Source organism: Gadus morhua, chromosome 20, assembly GCF_902167405.1.
Source record: "Gadus morhua chromosome 20, gadMor3.0, whole genome shotgun sequence".
NCBI lineage: Eukaryota > Metazoa > Chordata > Actinopteri > Gadiformes > Gadidae > Gadus > Gadus morhua.
Window position 1 is genome coordinate 8,917,732 of NC_044067.1, and position 25,946 is coordinate 8,943,677.

Consider the following 25,946-nt stretch of genomic DNA (forward strand, 5'->3'; position numbering starts at 1 on the left):
AAGGACTGTAAAAATCCTTTAATTAAGCAGTTGTACCTCAAAGTCTGTTATTGGTGCCAGTGTATCACTGAATATTTCTTTCAAAGAATTTTGGATAACAAATGTACAAACATTAAAATGCTGAGGATTGGTTACTAGAAAATACCAAAAGATGCTTGGTTTGGCACATTTCATCAACACTATTGAAACCCCACTGTCTTGAGTAGCGGGGGATGTTGACGATGTAAATGGCTGGGCTAAGGAGAGTAGATGAGCAAGATGTTTCTGAATAAAAATGGACTGGAAACAACAGATGATGGTGAAAATGGAACAGAGTGCCGTGTTCTATTCAAAGATGAGGCTTCAGTTGAGTTTACCATTTATTCAAGTAAGATAGAAAGCACAGTCTGAACATCAAAACATAAAACAAGTATGACACCAAGATATGCAAGATATGCAAACAGGACGTGGAACTCGAGTGCTGCCGAATAAAATAATCAAACAAACAGAGATAAGCTATCAGCTAACAAAAGGAAGGCAAAGCTATCTAGCTGCCAAATAGACACAACGTCTAGTAACCTTCCCCTGCCTAAACAAATCCAAAAGTACAGTTGAAGGCAACAGTCCATAGAAAAAACGACACTATTTTTTACAAATGTATAGAGGCCTCTGACAGTGGCCATAACAAACACTCTTGTTCTAGTTTATCAACTGGCCACTAAAATTAAAGAACTGTAGTGGATAGGGTGTCGATAGATAAAGGGTGCGATCTCTGTAGGTATCCTTGAGCAAGGTGCTTCATGCCTATCTTCTCCTCAATCATATATATCTGAATCCACTGCAAGGTCCTTTGCATAAAGGCGTTTGCTAAATAGTTAACTTATTAATGGTAAGAGAATCAGAATAGAGCAACAATGTTGCAAGGAATTGGACAGCACATCTCAACTTCCCCCCTTCTTTCCCTGCCACTAGCTCTTCTGCTTCTTGGTAGGGCACACATGAGACAGGATGAGGTCCATCATGTCCTTGATGATGGCCGGGGGTGGGTGGAGTTGGTGGGGGAGATTATGGGCTAAGGTCATCTCCCAGGCATCCAAAAACACAACACCCAGGCCCATGAACATGGTCCTGAGAACCCTGTCGCGCTGCAGTGAGAACCAGTCGCTGTTGTACAGGCTCACCTCCTGGTTCTGGACCTGTAAGTTGGCCGAGCGGATCACCACAAGCGTGCCAGGGCTCCGGTCCAGGAGCCGTACCAGTGCCCGTCGGATGTGCCGCATGCGGCGTATGTAGACCTCCACGGGGAAGGTGCTGAAGTGGGACCAGATGCTGATGGCTACCACTGTGTCAGCCCCTCCAGGCAGGCCGTCCAGCTCATTGGCAATATAGCGTAGCTCGTTGGTGCTGACGGCGCCAAAACGGATGGGCGGACCGTGACAGCGGTATGTCAACAAGATGTTGTGATTACTGTCCACCGCCATGAAGGGCCCTGATCTCTGTGGACTATGCAGGTTAAACTCTTTGATTTCTAGGAGAAACCGAATGAAAGCGGTCAATGGACATCAACAATGGGACATGAGTCATGGTCAGGGCGTAGTGTGAACGGAGAAGGGGTGTCAGCGCTCACCTGGTACTAAAGCGTTGAGGTACTCAAACCACTGCCTCACCGTGGAGTCTCCGTACATGTGGAACACCTTGCCAGTCAGGCACTGCGTGATGGACGAGGAGTCGTTAAACTTGCGGGCAGTAGTTCCAGCGAAGGACCTCCAAGAGCCTTGGTAGTAATACCCAGAAGGGGTGTATTTGACTGGCTCTGGTATGATGCTGCGGTTTTTTATCTCATCTTGGATATGAGAATGGTACATATGTCACAAAATTAAATACATACAAGGGGGCACCAAAACTACAAAAGCAACCCTCCTCCATAGACTGTAGCAATGATTGTGTACCTTTCTTCCCAGGAAGCACGTTGATCCGATCTGGTCCTGACGCATGGATGACAACTTTGATGTTCACACCGCTGTGAGTAATAAAGAAACAAGGATAAAAACACATTTCCAGAGTTATAAATTACATTATTACAAGAGAAGCATCCTTGAAACCTCTGAAGGAGTAGTGCTTCTTTGTTGGTGATGAGGTTCTTCTTGTTGCCTCCCTTGGCGTGGTTTATTCTGGTGTCACAGCTCAGCATCTTGGGCTTCAAGCAGTACCAGGGCTCCCCGGTGTGGAGGTCCGTGTAGTTGCACAGCGGCTGCTTCGGCTGATTTGGTGGCAGGCACATGTTGCACAAAGTGGTCTCGGACCGCTTGCCCGAGCGGAACAGACTCTTGAAGAAGACCCGGTCAGACCGCTGCTCCTGGAGCCGCTGCAGCACGGCCACCCCCTCACTGGAGTGCACCATGGTGATCACAACCTGGGCCGTGCCCTGCCACAGCAGGGGAAACAGAGCCAAGTAGGAGCCGTTGAGGTGATCCACCACCCTGCCTGCCACCCCCGCCCCCAGCTCAGGGGAGTGCAACCGCGCCACCAGGAAGTCCCCGCCGTAGCGCTTGGGACGGCCCTGGAAGTCGTGCATCTGGACCAGGGCCTCCAGCTGATCCCCCACTCGCCACTCCCTCTGGATTTTTAAGGGCAGGAGGTTGAACAGGCTGTGCACAGGATCGCTGCTCTGAATGAGGGGCGCTGGCGCGGGGCCGGTGGGGGCCTTGGGCCAAGCGATAGAGTTGAGGAGGTAGCGATCTTCCAGGGCTTCTTCGGGGGTGGGCTCCAGGTGGCTGCAGACAGTGTAGTTGTAGTAGGGAGGGAGGGGCGCCTTCTGGGCGAAAGCCGTGTGGCTGCTGCTCTGTGGCTGAAAAAGCATTGATGCTGTGTGGCAGCTCAGGTTCTGAGGAGGATGAGAAGAGAGGTCCAGATTAAAGTGAAGCTGACCGCGGCATTGAGTAGTAGTCTAAAGCAGAATTTATCATCTCTGTTTTGCATTCATGCGCAGTTCGCAGACTGTTTGCGGAGCATAAACTTTTAGAGGTGCGCGGCAGGATTATAGTATTTTGTTTGGTGCTTGATCATGCAGTTCACACACGGCAGAAAAAAAACCTAGATATACTGAGCATCCCCCGGCCTCTTTTTTGATTGCATTATCCTCACCTTTTCAGTAATAGCCAGTGTAACCAGATCCCGAAGCGGCCGACAGGCGCCGCCATTTGCGCCATTTCGATTTTTGGCCGCGGCCAGCCAGTAATTGTGTAAGCCAAAATAAGCCGCCATCTCATCAATTTTGGCTGAGCCAGCTAGAATTATTTGCATCAAGTAATAATTCTATCACATAGTAGGGCTTTGACTCCGAATGTGAATGAAGTATTGATTAGACAGCGATTTATTAAAAACCTAATAAACCGTTGGATCACGTAAGACCGTTAACCACAGCAACGCCGGTAAAAAAACCTTGCAAAGCCAAATCCAGGTCTTACTGAAGGCATTTAATGGTCAAAATATTATTAATAAATATTCGAATATATTCGAATATTAATATTAATAAACAAACAAACTTCGAATATGATTTTTGGGAAAAAGTCAAAGCCCTATCACATAGAGACATACACACGAAAAATGTCAGCCATTTGTAGCCATGAAAAATTTGCCGGCTGCAGCAGCCATTTAGGTTTGGGCTGAGCCGGCTACCCAGCCAATAACTTCATCAGCCAGCCAATAACTTCATCAGCCAGCCATTATTCTCAAAACAAATGGCTTCGGGGTCTAAGTGTAACCCAGTTGAAATTCGGGTTCTGGTTATTCAAAAGAATAAACAATATTATATAAGAGTTTATTATTTTTCATAATGTTTTGTCGATGTTTGTCTAATGTTGCACACTTTGTAAATGTTGTTGTATCCTTTGCTTAATTTAACTGTTATATGACTGTCCATCCAGCTAGGAGGGGGCGCGATGAGTTTTTTTGCGGGAGAGACGTGCTGAAAAATAAAGAATAAAGAGACGTTCGTTGGGGAGGGCACATGTTTTACTGAGTATTGTTGGATGACATATATCCGCAACACAAATTGAAGACAAAGTTCAATACGAACTTGAAATCTCCACCGGACCGGTTCACATACGACCCGGTCAGTTAATTGACAGAAGTAGCTGAACAGTGGCCTGCTAACTAACGCAGTTAGCGACGCTACTGCCACGGGGTTTCGGAGGGACCGCCACACGAGATAGCGGGTGTGACCTCGCGGGTTGGCTGACCTGGCTCGGGTGAGGGGAATCACGCGACAAGCAGTGAGTAGCGCCTGTGTCCTTACCACGGACTTCCACAGACTTCCTCAGGACTTCCACAGACTTTCCCAGTACTCTCACGGACTTCCACGGACCTAAGGACGCCCATCGCGTTTCACCTGGATGTGTGAGTAGCCGACCGAGTTCTCTTAGCTCGGAGGAGCGAAGAGGACTATTCATCAACAGGCCTGCAACAGGGTTTTCTTTTGTAAAGGATTGTTTTATTTTGTTTATTTTATGTGCCGGCTTAGTTAATAATGTTAATTACTTGTAGCCTGTATCATGGTAATAGGATGTGCGATATGGGATCTGTGACATGCACTTATATTGTTCTCAAATAAGTAAACGTTTTAACTAGCCTACTTACCTATTTGTTGGTTGGCTTACTAAATACGTGTAATGTGGATATTGTGTGTGTTTAATAGGGGTGGGAAAAATAATCGATCCTTGGATGCATCGCGATTCTCGCTAGAACGATTCCGTCTCGATGCAGATAAATTAATAATCGGAATTAAAAAAAATAAAAAAATTACCGCAACATTCTGTTCGCCAGAGAGGGATCATTTTTGTAATTTTAAAATTATTGAATTTATCTTGGCCAATCTGATTTGTCTTGACACGATTGCATTCAGCCTACGCATAGCATGCGCGCAAACTCACAGCCAGACACAAGAACTCCTTCTAATTCAAGAGCAGCTTTTCCATTAATGACATAGAAAAGAAAGAACCTATTTTTTGCATGCTTCCATATTATGTTATAATGCAAGCTGCATTGATTATTGCATTGTTCATAGAAAGTCATATTGTGACAAAAGCTTTCTCTCTTATGTAATATTAGATAAGTTAATTCATCTGTTGATGTCTTTAATGATCATCACAAAAGTGGGAAGTGATTAGCAAACTCTGAGTAGCAAACCGAAATGTATACATATATTTTTGAAAATCACGCATGGAAATGTACATAAAATAATTTGTTGCATCGAGATGCATCGATAATCGCTTCAGAATCGAATCGTTGACCTCATAATCGGAATCCAATCGAATCGTGAGGTGCCAAGAGATTCCCACCCCTAGTGTTTAGTGGTTAATATTTAATAAGGGTGCTGGTGTTATATGGTTAGCATAATATAGGAAATCAAAACTAATAATTTAAGATTGATTGAAGAACCTAAGGCCCTGCCCTCTTTATTATAGGGGTAAAAGGGCTACACCAGGGTTTGTTTAGGTTTATGGTACATACTGGTAGCTTTGCATCACCTGCAACTCACTGGTAGAAGAGGAGTATGATATCCCCCCAAAAAAATCACAATGCAAAGTGCTTTAAGGGCCTTTAAATTGCTTTATATAATGAAAAGACCATTGCAACACTAACCTCCAGATTGAGCATGTTGATTAGCAGGCAGATGAGAACAGAGAGGACCAGGAGAAGGAAGATGAGGGCATATTTGGACAGATGTTGACACGTGATGACCCCATTCGGCTTTCCATGGTTATCCGCTGTCAACATTGTGGTAGTACTGGTGCTGTCAACACTTAAACAATAGAGAGGAGATATGGATTCAAAACATAACTTTCATTGATTATGTTGTGGAGGGGGATACTTGCAGTGCTGTGGACAGTAACCGCTTGCCCAGAGTGACAGTTATATGTAGGCCTATGGTCGTTTTGCTGAATAGCCACAATAAATAATTATCTTAAGCCAAATCTGTTGCAGTCTATTTAATAATTAGTATAGCCAAGATACTACAGATTAGAATATGTGAGGGGATTATGATGATTCCTCACAAAATATACACACACGACCAAGTCCACTAATTGTTATATGGAGATCATATCCTGAGCACACGCCAATCGACGATTTCTGGGGTTGTCGGGGCAGTCTTCATAACGACCCAAAAGTTAGTATTAGCCTATACCAAAATACTAAACCTGCCAATAAAGTGGAAACTTTCTATAATATACTTCAACTTTACAAGTTCGAATGAAACACAAATATATCGGATTCTGATGCAATGTTAACCCACCCAGTAAACCGGCATCAAAAGTTTTACATTGATCAATGATATAAAAAAAAGCATAGGCCTGTCAGGTAAGTCAAAGATTTATTAAAAGAAATACAGAAACACATGAATCCATGTGGACCAACTCTTCACTGCGCCTGAAGAGGAGTACGCCAAATCTTAAGAAACAAAAACGATTTTTCAAAATTGTTCTCATTAAGACACCTTTCCTTCGAGTGGGAACAACATTCAGTGCAAAAGCAAAATAGCTTCTTAATTTTGCCCTCAAAAACGTGCACAACGCTTCATAGCAGTGTGTAACGTTAGCGGTCTAGCAACAACATAAAAGCATGTAGGCCTACGAGCTCCAGAACAATGTCAAAAACGCCAAAAAAAATTGGGGGATAATGGCAAACACATGTCACTTGTCTTGTGACAGGTGTACAAGTACACACGTTGACATTAGAAATTGGCTTTTCTCAACTCACTTGGTCTGCAGTTTAAGTAAAGATACAATTATAGTACTCAAGTAGATGTGGCTTAAGACCAGTGTGCTCAGTAGATGGGGGTAGAACAGGGCGTGTTATAACATGAAATCAATTTAACGTCTCCCTTACCCTGACTAAATATTTGTTGATGTGTTTATTTTACGGTTAATCTGAAATATATATATTGTCCACATAACCAGTTCTATTGATTCAACATACGGTCAAATTGCTGTTGCGAATATGGGTTGGCCTGATTAGGGATGGGAATCGAAACCCGGTTCTATCAAGGACCCGGTTCCACTTTTTTCAAAACCCGAAAATCATTAACGTTTGGGCTTATCGATACCATTATCGAGTTCCGTCGTTCATTTATTTGTTTTTTTTGTCCCGTAGGTCCTGTAACGTAATGTTGTTTCCCTCGAGTCGCGTCACAGCATTTAAATCAAATCAATCCAATCACTGCAGCGTGTCCACCGATGTTTTTGAATGGAATTGTAAGCAAACAGGTATTACAAGTAAAACAAGTGAAGTCTGGCAGTTAACTTTGCTCGCGAGGATGGCTGAACGGGCGAAAAGGTTCGAAAATCATTTATTGTAAATGGGAACACAACCTCAATGGCCAAGCACATTAGCATTGTGCATCAAATAAAGACCAAATGCAGTACATTCGACTGTCTCCGAGTTGAAAAGACTCTCTCCTCCTTCTTCTGTCGCACCACAGACGGGCCCGTCTTAATCATCCACTCAAACTCAAGCAATCGCACACACAGACATTGTCGCTAGTCCCGTCAGTTAAAAATAGTAATCCAATTGTGAAATCTGTGTTGTAATCAGCAGCATACAAGCTAAATAAATAAATAAAGTTTCAGATGTGCTGCGTGATGTGTGAGGTTGGCTCAGTAAAACGACTGTTAGGTTATCATGATGCGTTCAAATGTAACATAAAGAAACGGTAAATTGAGTTTTTGGTGAGAAACATGAATAATACTGTATTACTCATGTTTCTGTGTTACTAATACAGTTGTATAGTGCTCTAATCATTTTAGTTTATATAACTAAAACTACTGATGTCAATATTTATTAAGAATTACATATTTAATTTAAAATGCAATTATTTATTTCCTAAATATTTTCCTCATCACTAAAAACGCTTCGTATTTCCACCAATTAATATAAAAGTATTGATTCTGGTATCGATAAAGACTCGGATCGTTAAGGAGTATCGAAAATGTTATCGACATCAATAAATATTAATGATCCCCATCACTAGTCCTGATGCAACGTCTCCCAGACAGCTGTTCGGAGACACGTTCTTTGAATGTTTTTTGGACTTTAGTTATCTATTTCTAACCTATATATATGAGATATATGTATATATATATATACATATATATATATATATATACATATATATATATATATATATATATATATATATATATATATATATATATATATATATATATATATATATATATATATATATGGACTTTAGTAGGCCTATATATATATATATATATATATATATATATATACATATATACATATACATATATACATATATATATATATCTCATACTGTCACAGCCCGGCTTAAGGGAATGACAAAGAGGAGACCACACATGGCTTTAAGCATAACAATAATCGTTTATTTAACCAACTTAAGGTAAAGTAAGTTAAAGTGATCCATTTAAATCAGTAATGAGTGCTGTGTGTAGAATAGTGGAGAATGTGGGGTAGGTGCAAAGCAAAGCTAACCCAAAAACCTAAACAAACCATACGTCAAAGGAGAGAGCAAGTATCTGACTCCAGGACTCCAGATTGCGACCAAATGGTCGCAATTTGCGACCAAAATTTTAAGAGTGTGCGACCGAATTTTCCATCTGGTCGAGCATGTGCGACCAGTAAATTTGACCTGTGTGAAGTTGGCCCCCCGTCTCATTCAAAATATTAAAATAACACTGCTGTTCGTTTGTGCTAGGTTTGTGCTGGTTTGTGCCGTAAAAATTATCGTTTGTGCTGGTAAGGATTTTGAGTAATTCAAAATTGCATTTTCTGGCATGTGACGTCACCCAGCCCCCCGTTCACGCCCAAATCTCATCAAAATAGTCCCAATCGTAAGTGCTACGTTTGTGCTGGTTTGTGCCGTCAAAATAAATTGTTTTGCTATTATGGTTTCTTAGTTGTTCCCGTTTGATTTTTCACACATGACGTCACTCAGCCCCCCGTCCTCCTTCAAATCGCGTCAAAATGGTCTCTATCGTTAGTGCTACGTTTGTGCTGGTTTTTGCAGTCAAAATAAATATTTGTGCAACTATAGTTTAAAAGGTATTCCAGTTTGATTTTTCTCACGTGACGTCACTCAGCCCCCCTGTGCATCTTCAAATCTATGTTTAGTGCTACGTTAGTGCTGGTTTATGCTGTTAAAATAAATGTTTTTGATACTTTACTTTTTAAGTAATTAATACAACTTTATTTTCCCTTCTTGTTATGTAAACACTCCACTTGTTATGCAACCATCACCCCTAGAACGCTCAAATCGTGTCAAAATGGTCTCTATCGTTAGTGCTACGTTTGTGCTGGTTTGTGCAGTCAAAAGAAATGTTTGTGCCACTACAGTTTAAAAGATATTCCAGTTTGATTTTTCTCACGTGATGTAACTCAGCCCCCCTGTGCATCTTCAAATCTTGTCAAAATGGTCTCTATGTTTAGTGCTACGTTAGTACTGGTTTGTGCTGTTAAAAGAAATGTTTTTGATACTTTACTTTTTAAGTAATTAATACAACTTAATTTTGCCCTCTGGTTATGCAACACAGCCCACCGTCAACTAGGGCTGAACGATTTTAAGAAAAAATTGAAATTGCGATTTTTCTGGTAGAGATTGTGGTTTCGATTTCAACCACGATTTATTTTCTTTAAATCAAGTTTCAGTATAAATTAATATAACCAATGAATTCCATTAAGGTAATGCAATAATGAAAACTGCTGGCAACAGATTTCAAATGCAAGACTGTTTATTCAAGTAACTAAGAAACAACAACCAAAAAAGTCAAATAAAAAGGGAGCCCTCTTTCTTAAGTAAACTTGCATCAATGGCTCATCAGCATCAAAATAATCGCACTTTTGTAAAAAAACAAAAACAAAAAAAAAAACAGCTTTGACGATCCCAAAATCGTAATGCTTGAGATCGCGATTTTCGGTCGAAAACGATAGATCGTTCAGCCCTACTGTCAACCTTCAAATCGCGGCAAAATGGTCTCTATCGTTTGTGCCAGGTTTGTGCTGTCTTGTATTCTTGTTACTCGTTGCGTTCTCGTCATTTCAGGTTGTGTTCATTGTATTTCTCCTGCTACGTATGTTCATTGTTTACTCGTGTTTCTGACCTCGGACTGAACCTGTGTGCCCTATTTGGATTATGTTTGCTTACCTGTGTACCGTATCCTGCCAGTAAACGTTTGTTCTTTATTCAACTACTGAGTTCTGAGTCGTGCATTTAAGTTCTGCGTGTGCAGGATACGGTACACAGGTAAGCAAACATAATCCAAATAGGGCACACAGGTTCAGTCCGAGGTCAGAAACACGAGTAAACAATGAACATACGTAGCATGGAGAAATACAATGAACACAACCTGAAATTACGAGAACGCAACGAGTAACAAGAATACAAACCAGCACAAACGTAGCACTAACGATAGAGAGCATTTTGACGCGATTTGAAGGAGGACGGGGGGATGAGTGACGTCATGTGTGAAAAATCAAACGGGAACAACTAAGAAACCATAATAGCAAAACAATTTATTTTGACGGCACAAACCAGCACAAACGTAGCACTAACGATTGGGACTATTTTGATGAGATTTGGGCGTGAACGGGGGGCTGGGTGACGTCACATGCCAGAAAATGCAATTTTGAATTACTCAAAATCCTTACCAGCACAAACGATAATTTTTACGGCACAAACCAGCACAAACCTAGCACAAACGAACAGCAGTGTTATTTTAATATTTTGAATGAGACGGGGGGCCAACTTCACACAGGTGTAAATTTGCCCTTTTTTTTTTTACACGTTAAACGTGCAAGGGGCGCGTCAATGAATCCAGAATCTTTAGCAGGCCAATGAGTGTAAGAAGGATAGGGAATGGCCATTGTAAGTGGCTAATGTGTCGAGGGGGAGGGTCCTAGAGATTATCGAGCGCGTGTAAACGTCTGTGCGAAAGAGCACAACTTCACAACCTGCTACGTGCGTTTACAATGAGCAAGCAAACGATTTACTCGTTCTTCCGACCTTCGGCTAGTGTGCCAGTGCAAGTCAGTCCTGCAGAGGTCTTATTTTACCAACCCCGCACCCGCCCGTACCCGCAATACTTCAAACCAAATCCGACCCGTGTTCCGACAGTAGCCCGACCAGACCCGCTATAAATTGATATCGAAACCCGACCCGCACCCGATGGAAAATTAGAAACATTAGATGGGAATTACACTATCTGGTGTATGGCTTGGTGCTTTAGATTGTTGTGCAAAAAAAGCACATCATCCACTGTTGATGGTTTGAGTTGACTCCTCCGCTCCTGATTAACATATCCAGCACCGGTGAAGTCTCGCTCACAATCGCAAAATCCGCGCCCGACCCGCGCTGTTCAGTCGTCCGACCCGACTCGTTTAATCCAAATTGTGCGGGTCACCCGAACCAGTGCAGGACTCTGCTTCAGGTGCCATGAAGGGCTTTTCACACAGGAGGCGTTTGTCGGGCCTGATAATGCATTCTCAATGGAGAGGCGAGCGGGCAGAGAGGGGGCTCCTGTCAAGCGGCACGACAAGCGGGCGCACTCCTGTGAAACAGTCGCTTCCGTACTTGTCGAACGCATGAATGCGCAAACCTGGGAACTGTTGGGATAGATGAGAATCACAATAAAATGTGACACTGAATTTGAAACAGCACATTGTAATTTCTGCATCTATTATCAAAATAGTTATTAGTAATAGCCTACAGTGAAAATTTGTAGAAATGTGAATATTTGGTTGGCATGTTGATTAACGGTGTGTGCCCCTAAAATGTCTGGTTGCGCCCCTAAAATTTTCAGTTAGGGGCCACAGTGCTCCTTGTGAAAAAATAAGTCTGGAGCCCTAGACTCCTACAGGTTATATAGCTGAGGAGCTCAGCCAGCATGGGTGTTACACTGATCACCTCCTGGGAGCCTGACAATCATGCCAGAGGGCTGTCACAATACATAATGTCATTCTAAATTCAACAAACGGGTCTTGTCCTGACTGTCACTTCTTACCTCCTTCGATGATGTTTCATTCCCTGTCTGTAGAGCATTCACAATAATGCCAGTTCAAGTATATTGCCTTAGCAGCCATCGTATTTTCTACTGCGCGTGTATGTACATCGATAGGCCCTGAGGTTACAGCCAAGGGCGTCAGTTTGTTTTTAGAAGTGGTGGGGACAATAACCATAAGCTTGAGTGTGGTTTGAAAAGTGCTGGGTACCCTTATGTAAGCTATTCATCCATTCAACGCTGCATTACAATATGCTCTACAGTGTATTGTCAGGTATTAAAAATCCTATTCGAACAATAAAAGTTGAAAACCACAGTTTGTGTTTTGGCTTGTTTTGCAAAACGGCGTTGGAAACACCAGGGTATTGGCTCGGGATATGTAATACTAATACACACAGGACAAAAAACAGTGTTGGCAATTTAACACTTATCTTGACATCAACAAAGTTTACCAGACAAACAATGCCAGACTGTAAAGGGGGTACGAAATGAAACGAGGTACTGAGCATCAGCCTTTTGAAGACGAGCAAGGGCTGCTGGTAGCATTATGCTGCATTAAAAAAAGAAGAAAAAAAACAAGCGCCCAAAGGAGAATTGCATCTGCCAAATCCTGACCAGCAGTAAACACTTGCGAAGGACCAATGTAGACTTCACTCGTTGCAACATCATAAGCAAATTGCCCGCAAATAAAATCCCCTACAGTTTAGGATAATCACACAGGTTATGCGAGAACATATTTATGTCAGGATAGGCCTACCAGGCTCCAAGTCGTCACATATCTCAATCAGACAAAACAGCTATAACCAAATTGGCATTGCAATCGCACCGTGTGTAGCTGCTACTAGCTGCAATCTATATATACAATGCATACTAGCTGGAGCACCAACCAGAATCAGATCACAATCGCTTAGGACCGTGGGTAACCTTTGGCCAGGTCATCACGAGCAAACAGAACCAGCAGCAAAGTTTACGTAAACCAATTTCTTACCTTATGTGGCCCTCCACATGCAGGCTAGATGATGTATCCATATCGTTATCCAGTGTCACAAACATGCTTTTTATAGGAAGCAAAAGGACCGGCTATTTTCTGAATAAAAATGTCAATTTTGGCTGTCTGTCTTTCTTGAAACTTCTCCAGTGCGTTCACACCAAACGCAACGGGGCGACAAGATCCCATACAAAGTGAACGTATAGACGCGTATCGGGCGAATTCTTTTGATTTGTCGCGCCACACTTTCGCCGTGCACAGGCGAGCGCGTTCACGAGGATTTGTGGCGCGACAAATTCGCTCAAGTTGAAATATTTCAACTTTGACACGAATTTCGCGTGATGACAGCCAATCAGCGTTCAACGGCGTTGCCACTGAGTGACATGTGTAACGTAACAGCCAATCAGCATTCAACGGTCAAACTCAGTGCAGTGCAGTCCGGGGTGAACTGCAGCATGGAGGAGAAAGTGATTGACTCTCGGAGCTCTATATATAATAATATATAATATAATATAATTGTATATATAATATCACGGCCAAATGCTCTGTGCGCCTCCGGATGGCCGTAGCGCGGGGAGCTCATAGGGATTGGGCTTCTCGGGAGTCGGGATTTGTTTACCGGCTTTGCTATGGGCTCCAGTCTTGTGTGTTCCAACGGTTTACTAGGTAGGCCTATCTAATAAATGATGTCTTCGTGCGCGCCTATCGCATGATTTTAGACTCGACGATTTCGGTTGAGTGTGTGGGGATTTTTTCAGTCGCAATTGGTTTGCACATTTTTATAACTGGTGGGGACAAAATTCGTATTTCAAATAGTGGGGGGGACATGTCCCCCCGTAATCGACGCCTATGGTTACAGCTAAGATGTCCTAATATTCCTGTGAAGATGTGAATGGCATCTTCACTGTGTTCAACATTTTTTAAAAGATTGACGTGTTCCTGTCTGGCTGGTAGCCCTGTAATAGTCTGCAGCTGTGGCTCATAGGCTAATTGAGCCACACCCATTCTGGTGCTCCTTATGCTGCTATCCATTTGGATGGTACGCTGGTACGAACGACGAGAACGTGACGTATTTCCCTTGCGCCAGCCTTCCAGTTTGCCATTTGTGTTTCTGTCGAGCCACGAGGGGGAGTAGTAGCAGGCTAGTCATCATTAGCAACATAGCCTCTTTAGCAAACCAGCTTCAAAACAAAACTTTACATTGAATTGCACGCAAAGCAAGACCGTGCAATGCATATATTGGTGACCGGATTAAAGCAGCAATGAAATGAAGTGTGTAAGATGTTTTTAAAACGACATTAAAGCCACCAACGTGGTACAAATAGAAAGAAATACATCTCATCCCCCATTAACTATGGGCGCAGCCATCTTCTTTGCGAGTTGTACAGCTCTGCTCGCTCTACTTTGAAAGCGACGAGATACTACGACCAAAAGGGGGCGTGCCTCAGTGAAATGCCGCAAGAAAGCTGGGAGATTTGCGACTTTACCACTTCGTAAATCCAAATGGATAGCAGCATTAGGCCCCGTTTACACGAAGGGAAAACGCAGATATTTCCACGCGGTTTGGCCTCTCATTTACACGAAAATGCTGTTTTTATCACAGAAAACGATCATTTCTAAAAACTCCGGCCGAAGTGGAGATTTCTGAAAACGCCGGTTATGTGTTGTTGTGTCAACGGGGAGAAACGGGGTTTTAGGTTCTGAAGCGTCACATTATGCGCCAGGAAATGCTTAACGTCATATGAGCGTCCTATGTTTACAGTTTGTTTGTTACAGGAAGACCCTCGTGTTATTCGTTGTTGTTGATTCTGAGGATTCTGATTGGCTTTCATGGCTTTATCCTTCTCCCTACACTGTCCCTGTCATGCCAAATTTGTACCGGGCGCGTCATCCATACGTATCCATTCCAAACCTGCCTGGCAACAGATGATCGCGTCGTCCAAATATAAAGTAGAAACACTTGTTTTTACTTTATATTTGTATTGTATATAATTGTTTAATCAAATTTAGCTAGTAAACTGAGTGTTTAAAGCGGGTTTCAAAAAAACATTCGCGCTCATGTTGCCAAAGACGAAATAACATAATACAGAAAACGGATCGCTAGATAACACTTGTTTTTACTTTATATTTGTATTGTATTTAATTGTTTAATCAAATTTAGCAAGTAAACTGAGTGTTAAAAGCAGGTAAAGGACGAAATAGCACAATACAGATAACGGATCGCTAGATAGAAGGTTCGCGAAGGTCCGTGAACCTTTCACGTCGTTCGACGCGATCATCTGTTGCCAGGTAGGTTTGGAATGGATTACGTATGGATGACGCGCCCGGTACAAATTTGGCAGCCGGTACAAATTTGCAACCCAGTCGCCAAGAAAAAACGTTGAACGGTGTACGTTTCCATGAACACTGGATACGTAGCATTTCAACGTAAAAAAATAGCGTGTTATACCTACAGTATCCACGCGTGCCGCTGTGGAGGCGGGTTTCGGGGTTTGGGTTTCACGGCTTTCGCGGCAAATTGTGGACACGATTGTTTAGGGGGGGGGGGGAGGTAGACTGTTGTTGACCGGGGAGGGGGGGGGGGGGAGACACGTTTGTTGAGGGGGGGGGACGACGACACGTTTGTTGAGGGGGGGGGAAGACACGTTTGTAGGGGGGGGCACGCTCGACAACGAGAGTTGTTTTTTATTGAACGCTCGACAACGAGAGTTGGTTTTTATTGAACGAGACTTCAACACGGAACAGCTGCACGAAACGATGGTCACGTCACTCTCGGTGACGGTGTCGACAACAATGAACACACGAACAATGTTAATAGAACAACACACAACCACATAACATCCCGAACCCATTAACCCCACTTAATCCTAACAACAAAACAAGTTAACAAAAGCCCCATTTGTCAACTGACAACCCCAATTCCCAGAATCCCCCGCGGCTCCGGAACACGGCGTAGCCGATATTAATCTTTATTATCTGAATGGGAAATGCAATATTTTAGGACAGATACACCATTAAACGCGTTTCTAATGACATTTCTAGCGAGAAATGTACATTTTCCTTACATAATCTTCAGTCAGTGAATGTGTATGATCTTTATTAATCTTTATTATCTGAATGGGAAATGCAATATTTTAGGACCGATTCACCGTTAAAACGTGTTTCTAATAAACATTTCTAGGCGAGAAATATACTTTTTACTTGCATAATCTTCAGTCAGTGATTGTGTCTGATCTTTAGTTTTATAGTTATTAGGATTTGATCGGCTCGCTCGCATGTTTCAACGACGTCAGGTTGTTAGGAATAGGGACGCTGCTTTCGCTAAACTAGCAGCTCACGTGCTTCCTGCACGTATCATCTTGTTAGAAACACGTATATCTGAGAGCCAACCCAGTCGCCAAAAGCATACGTTGACAGTGTACGTTTCGTGAACACTGGATTACGTCGCATTTCAACATAAAATAGCGTGTTATACACACACACACGCACGCACACACACACACACAAGCACGCACACGCACGCACAGACACACACACACACACACACACACACACACACACACACACACACACACACACACACACACACACGCACACGGTGCATTTCGCTGCTAAAACAACAACAAAAAAATATTCCCTCAAATATTATTACTAAAGAACCGTTTTCCAAATAACGAAATGTAAACCAATGCATTCTGAATGGGAGTGTTTCTCCGATTTTTCCATGCTACACAGAACGAAATGTAAACCCATGCAAATAAAGACTTCATGGTCATAATAATTTAAATATCATTAATCTCCTGAGTGTGTTGGGTGGTATTCTATTTTTTTCAACGGGGCTGCATCCAGTCACTTGACCGTCATGGTTGCTATGGTCGTTGCTATCGACCGCCCCCTCTAATCCTTACATGGCTCTAAAAAACCACGCGGCAAAGGAGCTGCCGTAAATTGTGTTGTTTTTTGTCGTAAACTGGGGTCCGACGGTTAAAAAATAGACAGATATTCCGAGGTATCCTTAAAAGGCAGCTTGGATGTTTTATTTTCTGGCAGTTTAGACTTCTTCTATAACCTATTTTTGAAAGCAAAACACCAAGTTCATTGATTTAACGAGGCAGGGTATTTGAAACAATTTATTCAATAAATATTTGTGAGAGGTCATTCCTTCTCCTGAGTTTGCTTCCTATTTATGACTAGTGTACACCCCTACTGTCCAAAAGCATCCCCCCCCCCCCCCCCCCCCCTCCCCATATGGATTTGGAGAGTTGTTGCCACGTCCCAGTGGTGGAAGTATCATATAATATGAAAAGAGGGCATTCAATTATACTACAATGATCAATTAGGAGGCCGAAGCCCTAAAGGAAGTGATGCAATAGGTGACTGAGGCGAGAACATTTAAGTAAACTGTACCTTGGGGTCTCTTATATATCAAAGCGGGTTTCAAAGGACGCATATACGCTTCAACCTGTAGGCTCCAGCCCTACAGGAAATGACTCAGCAAGTGCTCCATCTCGTTGCACCTGCACCCAGCGGCTCGCTTGCAAGATTTGGCCTGAAGTTCTTCCCAGACCTATACCCTAACAGTCCAACATGCATATCTGAGAATCAGGCCTCTCTCAATAATGACAAAATGTTATGAGAGAAATACAGATTCATTTTTGTTTTCTCATAAGTGGCGTGGTGCCGGCTCCTTTAGACCATTTGACCCCAGACTTCAAAGACGTGGCACAGGCCAGCTGTGTCTACACACATTAAGCCACAAATGTACACCTCCATCCCGCAAAAAATGGGGCCTAGAAACTAACCTCTGTCTTATGTACAGTGACTGGTACTGTTGGAGGTCACGCCCCTTTTCCGCCTTTTCGAGATAGCTAGGGATGCTAAAATGTTTAAACACATTTCCCGGGGCCACCGAGAACGACATATCCAAGATTTGTAGTTCTAGCCCATAGAGAAAAAAAAGTTTTCCCAAATGACTGTCATTTGGACAAAGCCCCTTCAGAAGTGTTGCCTGCGAACCTAATGGTTCAGAATGTGGTGGAAAAACAGTTTTTGAGATAGGAAGGTCCTACCAGCCCTGAAATTTGAATACCATATTCTAGGGCCTAACTGGGACCCCCGCACCGAAACTTGGCCCGGTCGGACCCCGAGTGCAGGAAGGGGGGGCCTGGACTTTCATAATCTTCGCTCGGTGAATGTTAAAGGATGTTTGGTCGGGATGTTATGACGAAGAATCATAATGTGAATGGGAATATTCTATTAATGTCTTGATATCATCTTTCGTCTCACACTTCTGCTGCAGCCGCTTAAAGTCTCACTCCGAGAACCTTAAAATATGAATCAATCCATTAGAAGTATGAAAATATCTTCCCGGTCGTGCAACAGGGCAAACAAGGTGTCCTTTGACATCTACGTTTCGAGACGATTGCAACAGTGCCACACATGATCATATTTGAATATGTTTCGGGGTAGTAATTAGCTGTCGTTTTTGAAGGCCTTTATCAATAATGACCAGCTATAGATTTGCTTCCCGATGGAGATTTTTGACAAATTACATGTTAATTAGCATCTACACGTTAAGCTGAGTCCAATGAGATCAAGCCTCGCCCTCTTGCTACACCGAGATCATGTCCTAGACCTAGGTGTACCATGTAAATACATGTTACCATTAGCTAGAGTGTTCATGCTTGGTGTCATTGGACTCAGCTCAATGTGTAGATGCTAAATAACATGTCATTTGTCACAAATTTTTATCGGGAAGCAAATCAATAGCTGCTCATTGTTGATTAAGGCCTCCAATTTCGACAGCTAATTACTACCATTAAACATGTTCGAATATGCTCATGTGTGGCACCGTTGCAATCGCCTGGAAGCGTAGATGTTGAAGGACACCTTGTTCGTCCTCCTACGCCACCGGGAAGATATTTACATGCTTCTGATTGACTAATGAATTGATTCAGCTATTCCCCCAGAAGTCTGGGGTCAAAAGGTCAAAAGGAGACGGCACCAGCCCCGTTGAAAAAAATAGAATACCACCCAACACACTCAGGAGATTAATGATATTTAAATTATTATGACCACGAAGTCTTTATTTGCATGGGTTTACATTTCGTTCTGTGTAGCATGGAAAAATCGGAGAAACACTCCCATTCAGAATGCATTGGTTTACATTTCGTTCTTTGGAAAAGCGATTCTTTAGTAATAATATTTGAGGGAATATTTTTCTTGTTGTTTTTAGCAGCGAAATGCACCGTGTGCGTGTGTGTGTGTGTGTGTGTGTGTGTGGTGTGTGTGTGTGTGTGTGTGTGTGTGGGTCTGTGCGTGCGTGTGACGTGTGTGTGCTTGCGTGTGTGTGCGTGCGTGTGTGTGTATAACACGCTATTTTTATGTTGAAATGCGACGTAATCCAGTGTTCACGAAACGTACACTGTCAACGTACGCTTTTGGCGACTGGGTTGTCTCTCAGATATACGTGTTTCTAACAAGATGATATCATTAAAAGTTGCACAAAGTAACAGTTTAATAACACAAACGCAGGAAGCACGTGAGCTGCTAGTTTAGCGAAAAGCAGCGTCCCTATTCCTAACAACCTGACGTCGTTGAAACATGCGAGCGAAGCCGATCAAATCCTAATAACTATAAAACTAAAGATCAGACACAATCACTGACTGAAGATTATGCAAGTAAAAAAGTATATTTCTCGCTAGAAATGTTATTAGAAACACGTTTAACGGTGAATCGGTCCTAAAATATTGCATTTCCCATTCAGATAATAAAGATTAATATAAGATCATACACATTCACTGACTGAAGATTATGTAAGGAAAATGTACATTTCTCGCTAGAAATGTCATTAGAACGGCGTTTAATGGTGTATCTGTCCTAAAATATTGCATTTCCCATTCAGATAATAAAGATTAATATCGGCTACGCCGTGTTCCGGAGCCGCGGGGGATTCTGGGAATTGGGGTTGTCAGTTGACAAAAGGGGCTTTTGTTAACTTGTTTTGTTGTTAGGATTAAGTGGGGTTAATGGGTTCGGATGTTATGTGGTTGTGTGTTGTTCTATTAACATTGTTCGTGTGTTCATTGTTGTCGACACCGTCACCAAGAGTGACGTTACCATCGTTTCGTGCAGCTGTTCCGTGTTGAAGTCTCGGTTCAATAAAAACCAACTCTCCGTTGTCGAGCGTGGCCCCCCTCCTCCCCTACAAACGTGTCTCCCCCCCCCCCTCAACAAACGTGTCCCCCCCCCCCCCCCCCCCCCCCCCCCCCCCCCCTCAACAACAGTCGACTTCCTCCCCCCCCCTAAACAATCGTGTCCACAATTTGCCGCGAAAGCCGTGAAACCCAAACCCCGAAACCCGCCTCCACAGCGGCACGCGTGGATACTGTAGGTATAACATGCTCTTTTTTACGTTGAAATGCTACGTATCCAGTGTTCATGGAAACGTACACCGTCAACGTTTTTTCTTGGCGACTGGGTTGAAATTTGGCATGACGCCGCCCATAGGTTTGGCATAGTTATAATGGCGCTCGGCGGCGTATTTATGCGTTTTGCTGTAAACAACAACTTTTTTGAAAACGATGTTGTGTGCACAATGTTATTTTGGAAAACGGAGGGGGGGGGGGATATTCGTTTCCATAAATAACCTGCTACGTATAAACGTGGCCTTAATAGGACAAGAGTTCTAGACTGGGGGGAGGCTCGAGCGGGGCAAGTGAATCGACTGTGCTATTACTTGTTTGAAGTAAAAATATGCTTTTTAACAACCATGTGCGTCAAGAAAACTCTTTTTTACATTTCCCTTATCTACTTTCAATAAAATTCCATTTATATTAATATATTAAAGGTTGGGTAGGTGATTTGCGAAACGCCAGCAGATTTGTGAAAATACACACTCAAATGGTCCTACCCCCTCATCCTTCAACGCTGACTCTGACTCCACCCATTCCAAGTACCTGGACGCGCATCATGCACGAGCGCGAACAGAGATGCGCGAGAGCGAGCCAGGCTAGCGTAGGTTTTCGTTTAACAACATGGCACTACATTCAGCTGTAAGTTGCACCCAGTACCGCGGGAAGTAGAGTGCTGGGGTGCTGCAACACCCCCTGTCCGAGGCCCTGTCTTATCACAGAAACGATCATTTCTAAAAACGTCCGGCCAAAGTGGAGATTTCTGAAAACGCCGGTTATGTGTTGTCGTGTCAACGGGGAGAAACGGGATTTTAGGTTTCTGAAGCGTCACATTATGCACCAGGAAATGCTTAGAACGTCATGTGAGCGCCCGCTGTAACCGTATTGGTCCGAATATAAACACAAACCCCAATTGGTAAGACGACCTAGTATTTGGGAAAAAAGATTTGAAGACCAGATCCGTTTTTATGAATAAATAAATTGTATTCATTGAAATAATATACGAAAATAAAAAGGCATCGAATAAAACACTGCATTGCCACTAAACAGTAGTGCAAATAGGCCGTACTGATGTGTACACCAAAGACTATTCCTGACACTCCTCTGCCCCGCTGTGTTCGCTCTGGCTGTGGTCGCTCCGAACTGTTTCGGCCCGTGGCAAAGCGAGTCATCCTCGCTGCTGTCCAAGGCATTTTGAGACGCAGCATTTATTTAATGCTCATATGACCTAGTGCTTGAAAAAGGTTATATGAAAAAGTGTGAGGGTAGCGGTGGTGCGCTAAACTTGTTCTGTGAGCAGCTGGATGTGAACGATCGATTTTCAACTGTCCGCGCATGCACTGGTGTAATTGAGCTGCGCTGCTATACATCTTTTTTTATTAATGTAACGAGTTGCGAGTCTAGTGCAGGCTGAGTTTTTTTTTTTCCCTGCACCCCCTGCTGAGAATACGTTCTCGCTGCAATGGTTGGACCAGATTGTTATAAACATTAAACGGTCACATAAATCATTACTATTTTTAGAAAATGTATGTTTGTTTCATATAATTGTATTGGAAGTCCTGGTTTCACTAGGGTTGCCGCGGTGTGGACATTTTCACACCGAGTAATACACTCGTCTCCACACCGGTATTACCGAGTTTAAACGGTATAAAACTTTGAAACTAGGTCAACCGCCACACAAGACATCGGTTTTTTAGACCCTTCTCGTCCTTCAGTTGCCGCCAACGTTCGAAAGCAGCGCCTAGGATTATTCTTGATTTCAGTTTTTCTCTTTCAGCGTTTTATTATCAATTACTCTCTGAAAAAGAGTTTCCTTCTCTTTGCTGGTGGTGGTGGTGGTGGTGGGGGATGGTGGCGTCTTGTCTGCCATGGAAATTGTCTTCTACTGCTAGGTCCAAATGTGGATTAACTAGTTCCAGTAGCTACCGCAGGATAACAACAAACAGGAGCTTGCTCTGGGTCACGAGCTCTGGGTCACGAGTACTGCACGAAGGGGTCGCGCGCGGGGCGCGGGGGAGGGGGAGTGCAGTACGACCGTTTGATTGACGTACGTTACTGTCCAATGCAACTCGGTGGCAATGGAAATGATTGGCTGGAGTTTTTCGAGCCGCTGCCCGTTCCACAGATGATTGACTTGTTTAATTTTCATGTCAGTACTTCTAACTCAGTGGCTGTAAGCGGGTTATGATAAGGATTTCAAGTAATTTTGCAAAAATGGCCAAAAAAGCAAATCACCTATACAACCTTTAAGTATTGCCTCTGGTATCGTCATTCAAAATGGTGTCATACGTAAACGCGGACATAATGGAATATAAAACTTTCGAAAAAAAATTAAAGGACAAAAAAAGGTCAACTAGTGAGTGAGGAAAACTAGCTTACGAGCTAACGTCGCAAGCTAGCAACAGCAACAAACTTCGTATCGTGATGGCTGGGGGATTCCGCAGACCCGACCCTTTACTCTTTGATGGGAATGTCACTGAGCACTGGCGAGGGTTTGAACAAGAGTACGGCATTTTCATTGCAGCGGCACACTTTGACAGTTCAGCCCGCACACAGGTGATATTCTCCTCGTATCATTAACAGACATCAGAGTCAGAAAGGAATGCACAGCCCATCCCAAATTTTAGGAATTATGGAGGCAGTCACGCAGCTCAGAGAAACCTGTCCAGCATATGATCAACCGTGTCAGACATGAAAGAAATCAAACCTTCACACAAAAATGTTGCAGAGCAAAGGGTTTTGAATCCAAAACCCCAGTGGAAACTAGATGGAAAAATTGTGCAATTCATGCCGTGACACAGCTTTTACTTCCATATGTACTAAATTGTTTGTCCTTTTGACCGCCATCCAGGATTGTCCCACATGCAAATGCTGCTTTACATGCATGGCGAGGCAGCCTAATCTACCTGTCGAGAAGAAAGCAGGCAACTTCAGCATCCCTTTAATTCTTTATTCTGTAATCCTTCATTAGCTCTTTAAACCTCAGCAACATCTTTTGGTTAAACCAAAAGAAGACTGTGGAGACGACAGTGAACTTTCTGAGAAGTCCCCCCCCCACCATCCAGAACGACAGTGTCCACTGTCGTGTTCCTTTAGGTTCCTGGTACAACCATTTCACAGGACCTAAAATGTATATGGAGTTAGAATCCTGCCAAAACCCGCACACACGCAAAACGTGTTTTGCTCACGCATAACAATTCACACGCACACAAAACGTGTTTTACTCACGCACAATGATTCACACACACGCTCAGTGTGGTTGCAAATACAAAACATCATTCACAAACTAATGCATTTTGCTTCAGAAACAAATACAGTATGTTTTACACACAAGTACGGAACACTGAAAGCTGCGCGTGGATCGGAAGGCATTTGCGCACGGATCAGCAAGGCGGAAAATTAGTGCCAAAAGTCAACGTGACAAACAAATGTCCTGTGATTTACACTACACAACAGCAGGTGGCGCTGTTGAGTCAGTTTAAGGCCGCCAAGACGATCTTTTTTCTCCCAAAGCTTTCAGTGTTCCGTACTTGTAGAATGGTTTTGTGTACTTGAAGGATTTTTTTGGTACTTTGTGTAAAACATACTGTATTTGTTTCTGAAGCAAAATGCATTAGTTTGTGAATGATGTTTTGTATTTGCAAACCACACTGAGCGTGTGTGTGAATCATTGTGCGTGAGTAAAACACGTTTTGTGTGCGTGTGAATCGTTATGCGTGAGCAAAACACGCGTGTGTGTGCGGGTTTTGGCATGATTCTAACTCCATAAATGTACTCTGTCCAGAAAAAGGCCCAGCAGAGATTATACTTCCTGCGACAACTAAGGAAGTTGAATCTGCCTAAAGCGCTGCTGACCATCTTCAACCATCTTCTTCAGCCATCATTTAGTCTGTCATCTGCACCTCGATCACTTTCTGGTTTGGGTCAGCCACCAAACGCACTAGATCCCTTACATCCTGGTCACAAACTGTTCAACCTCCTTCCCTCTGGTAGGCGATACAGGGCAATGTTTGCCAAAACCAGCCGACACAAAGTGAGCTTTTTTCCCCTATTGTTGTTATATATTGCACTGAAATGCCTTGCACTGTATTTATATTTACATGGAAATCCTAGTCTCTGACTGTATATTGACTGCACTGATATTGCACCATTTATTCCCCTTATAGCCTATTGTTTCTTCCTCTTATATTGTTATTGTATATTCTTTATTGCAAATTAGTATTTTATATTATACTTAACGATATATTTATATTTCTTACTGTTCTTTCTGTTTTTTGTTTTCTTTTTTATATTAACAATAAATTAAGTGTTGAGTGTTGTACATTGAGAGCATAGGGTTAACCAAAGTCAAATTCCTTGTTTGTGATGCAAACCTGGCCAATAAAGCTGAATTTGAATCTGAATTACGAACAAAAGTGCAGTGTAGGCTTTCAAATTGGCCGGGTAAATGCTTTATGTCCCTCTCTGCCATTTTAGTTTTTCATAGTCAGGTAAAACATAGATGCCTCCTTAGGACTTACCCGTTCAATGTAAATAATATAATATAAATATAAGAAATTCTTTGCTCAGGAGGATAAGTCCAATTACTGGTGGGTGATTTTAAACCAAAGAGGAAATATTTATGAATGAAGACAATGATTTTAACGTATAAATAACTTAAAATGCTACAGAGTGTCCCTTTAAGGAAAACTACTTACGTGCCGTGATCTTTTCAAGGATGAGGCTTCAGTTGAGTTAACCGTTTATTCAGGTAAGATAGAAAGCACAGTCTGGCAAGCAGCCACAGTAGGTATAACAAAGTGCACAGGGAGATTCTTACCACTTGGGTGGTGCATATTTATACAGATGGCTCCTCCTCTAGAAGGAGCTGTGTTTTTGGACTGATAGTTGTCTGCCATATCTGGTGAAATTATGATGTTGCAGGGGTTGAAACTAACGGTTGCCCGCTTGCCCGGGGCAATTAAAAATAATGTTTGGGCAAATTGAGATTATTTCTTGTTGCCCGAAAGGGCAAGTGCATTTTTTAGGGTTTGTTCATATATAATCAGTGGCGAAGCTAGACCTTTTTTGGGTGGGCTCAAGCCCACCCGAAACTTGCCTCAGCCCACCCTTTCATTTCGTCCTCAAATCTAATATTCTACCTTTTTTTTCCACACAAGCAATGAGAGAATACACTGTAAAAACGAACACTCAAAATTGTTGGTCTCATTATGATTTCTAAAATAAAATAAAATTTGTAAAATGAATATAAAACATTAAGTAATCATGTACAACTGTGCAATGCAATTTAGTCGAACCAACAATGTTGAGTTTTGGGTCAAGAGTTGGGCTCACTGTAGTCTCTTTTTTAGCAAGACACTACGGTGCGCATGCGCATTTCGACACTACCCCCGGGGAGTCTGGGTATTCGTGATGCCGGTTGGGAAAAAGGGGTTTATTGCCTTTTGTCAATTTGTTTCTGTTAGGTTAAGTTGGGTTAACGGGTTTGGGGTCTTTATTGTTTGTGTGTTGTGCGTAGTGTTGCCGCCA

At 42.7% G+C, this 25,946-nt stretch overlaps 1 protein-coding gene across 1 annotated transcript; it reads right to left on the reverse strand.

The window, feature by feature from the left end:
- Positions 1–346: 346 nt before the first annotated feature.
- On the reverse strand, positions 347–25,215 carry LOC115532708 (NXPE family member 3). The gene is made up of 6 exons (XM_030342569.1): positions 25,115–25,215; positions 5,623–5,782; positions 2,082–2,863; positions 1,929–1,999; positions 1,607–1,822; positions 347–1,507 (listed from the first exon to the last, which is right to left on the reverse strand). The coding sequence occupies exons 2-6, from the start codon at positions 5,755–5,757 to the stop codon at positions 948–950; spliced, it is 1,764 nt and encodes a 587-aa protein (XP_030198429.1). The 5' UTR covers positions 5,758–5,782; positions 25,115–25,215; the 3' UTR covers positions 347–947.
- Positions 25,216–25,946: the final 731 nt, after the last annotated feature.

Coding starts and splice junctions, on each gene's coding strand:
- LOC115532708 (XM_030342569.1), bottom strand. CDS start 5,757: ATGTTGACAGCGGATAACCATGGAAAGCCGAATGGGGTCATCACGTGT. Junction 2,000..2,081: donor GAAGCACTACTCCTTCAGAG/GTTTCAAGGATG, acceptor TATTACTCACAG/CGGTGTGAACATCAAAGTTG. Junction 1,508..1,606: donor CCTCAACGCTTTAGTACCAG/GTGAGCGCTGAC, acceptor GGTTTCTCCTAG/AAATCAAAGAGTTTAACCTG.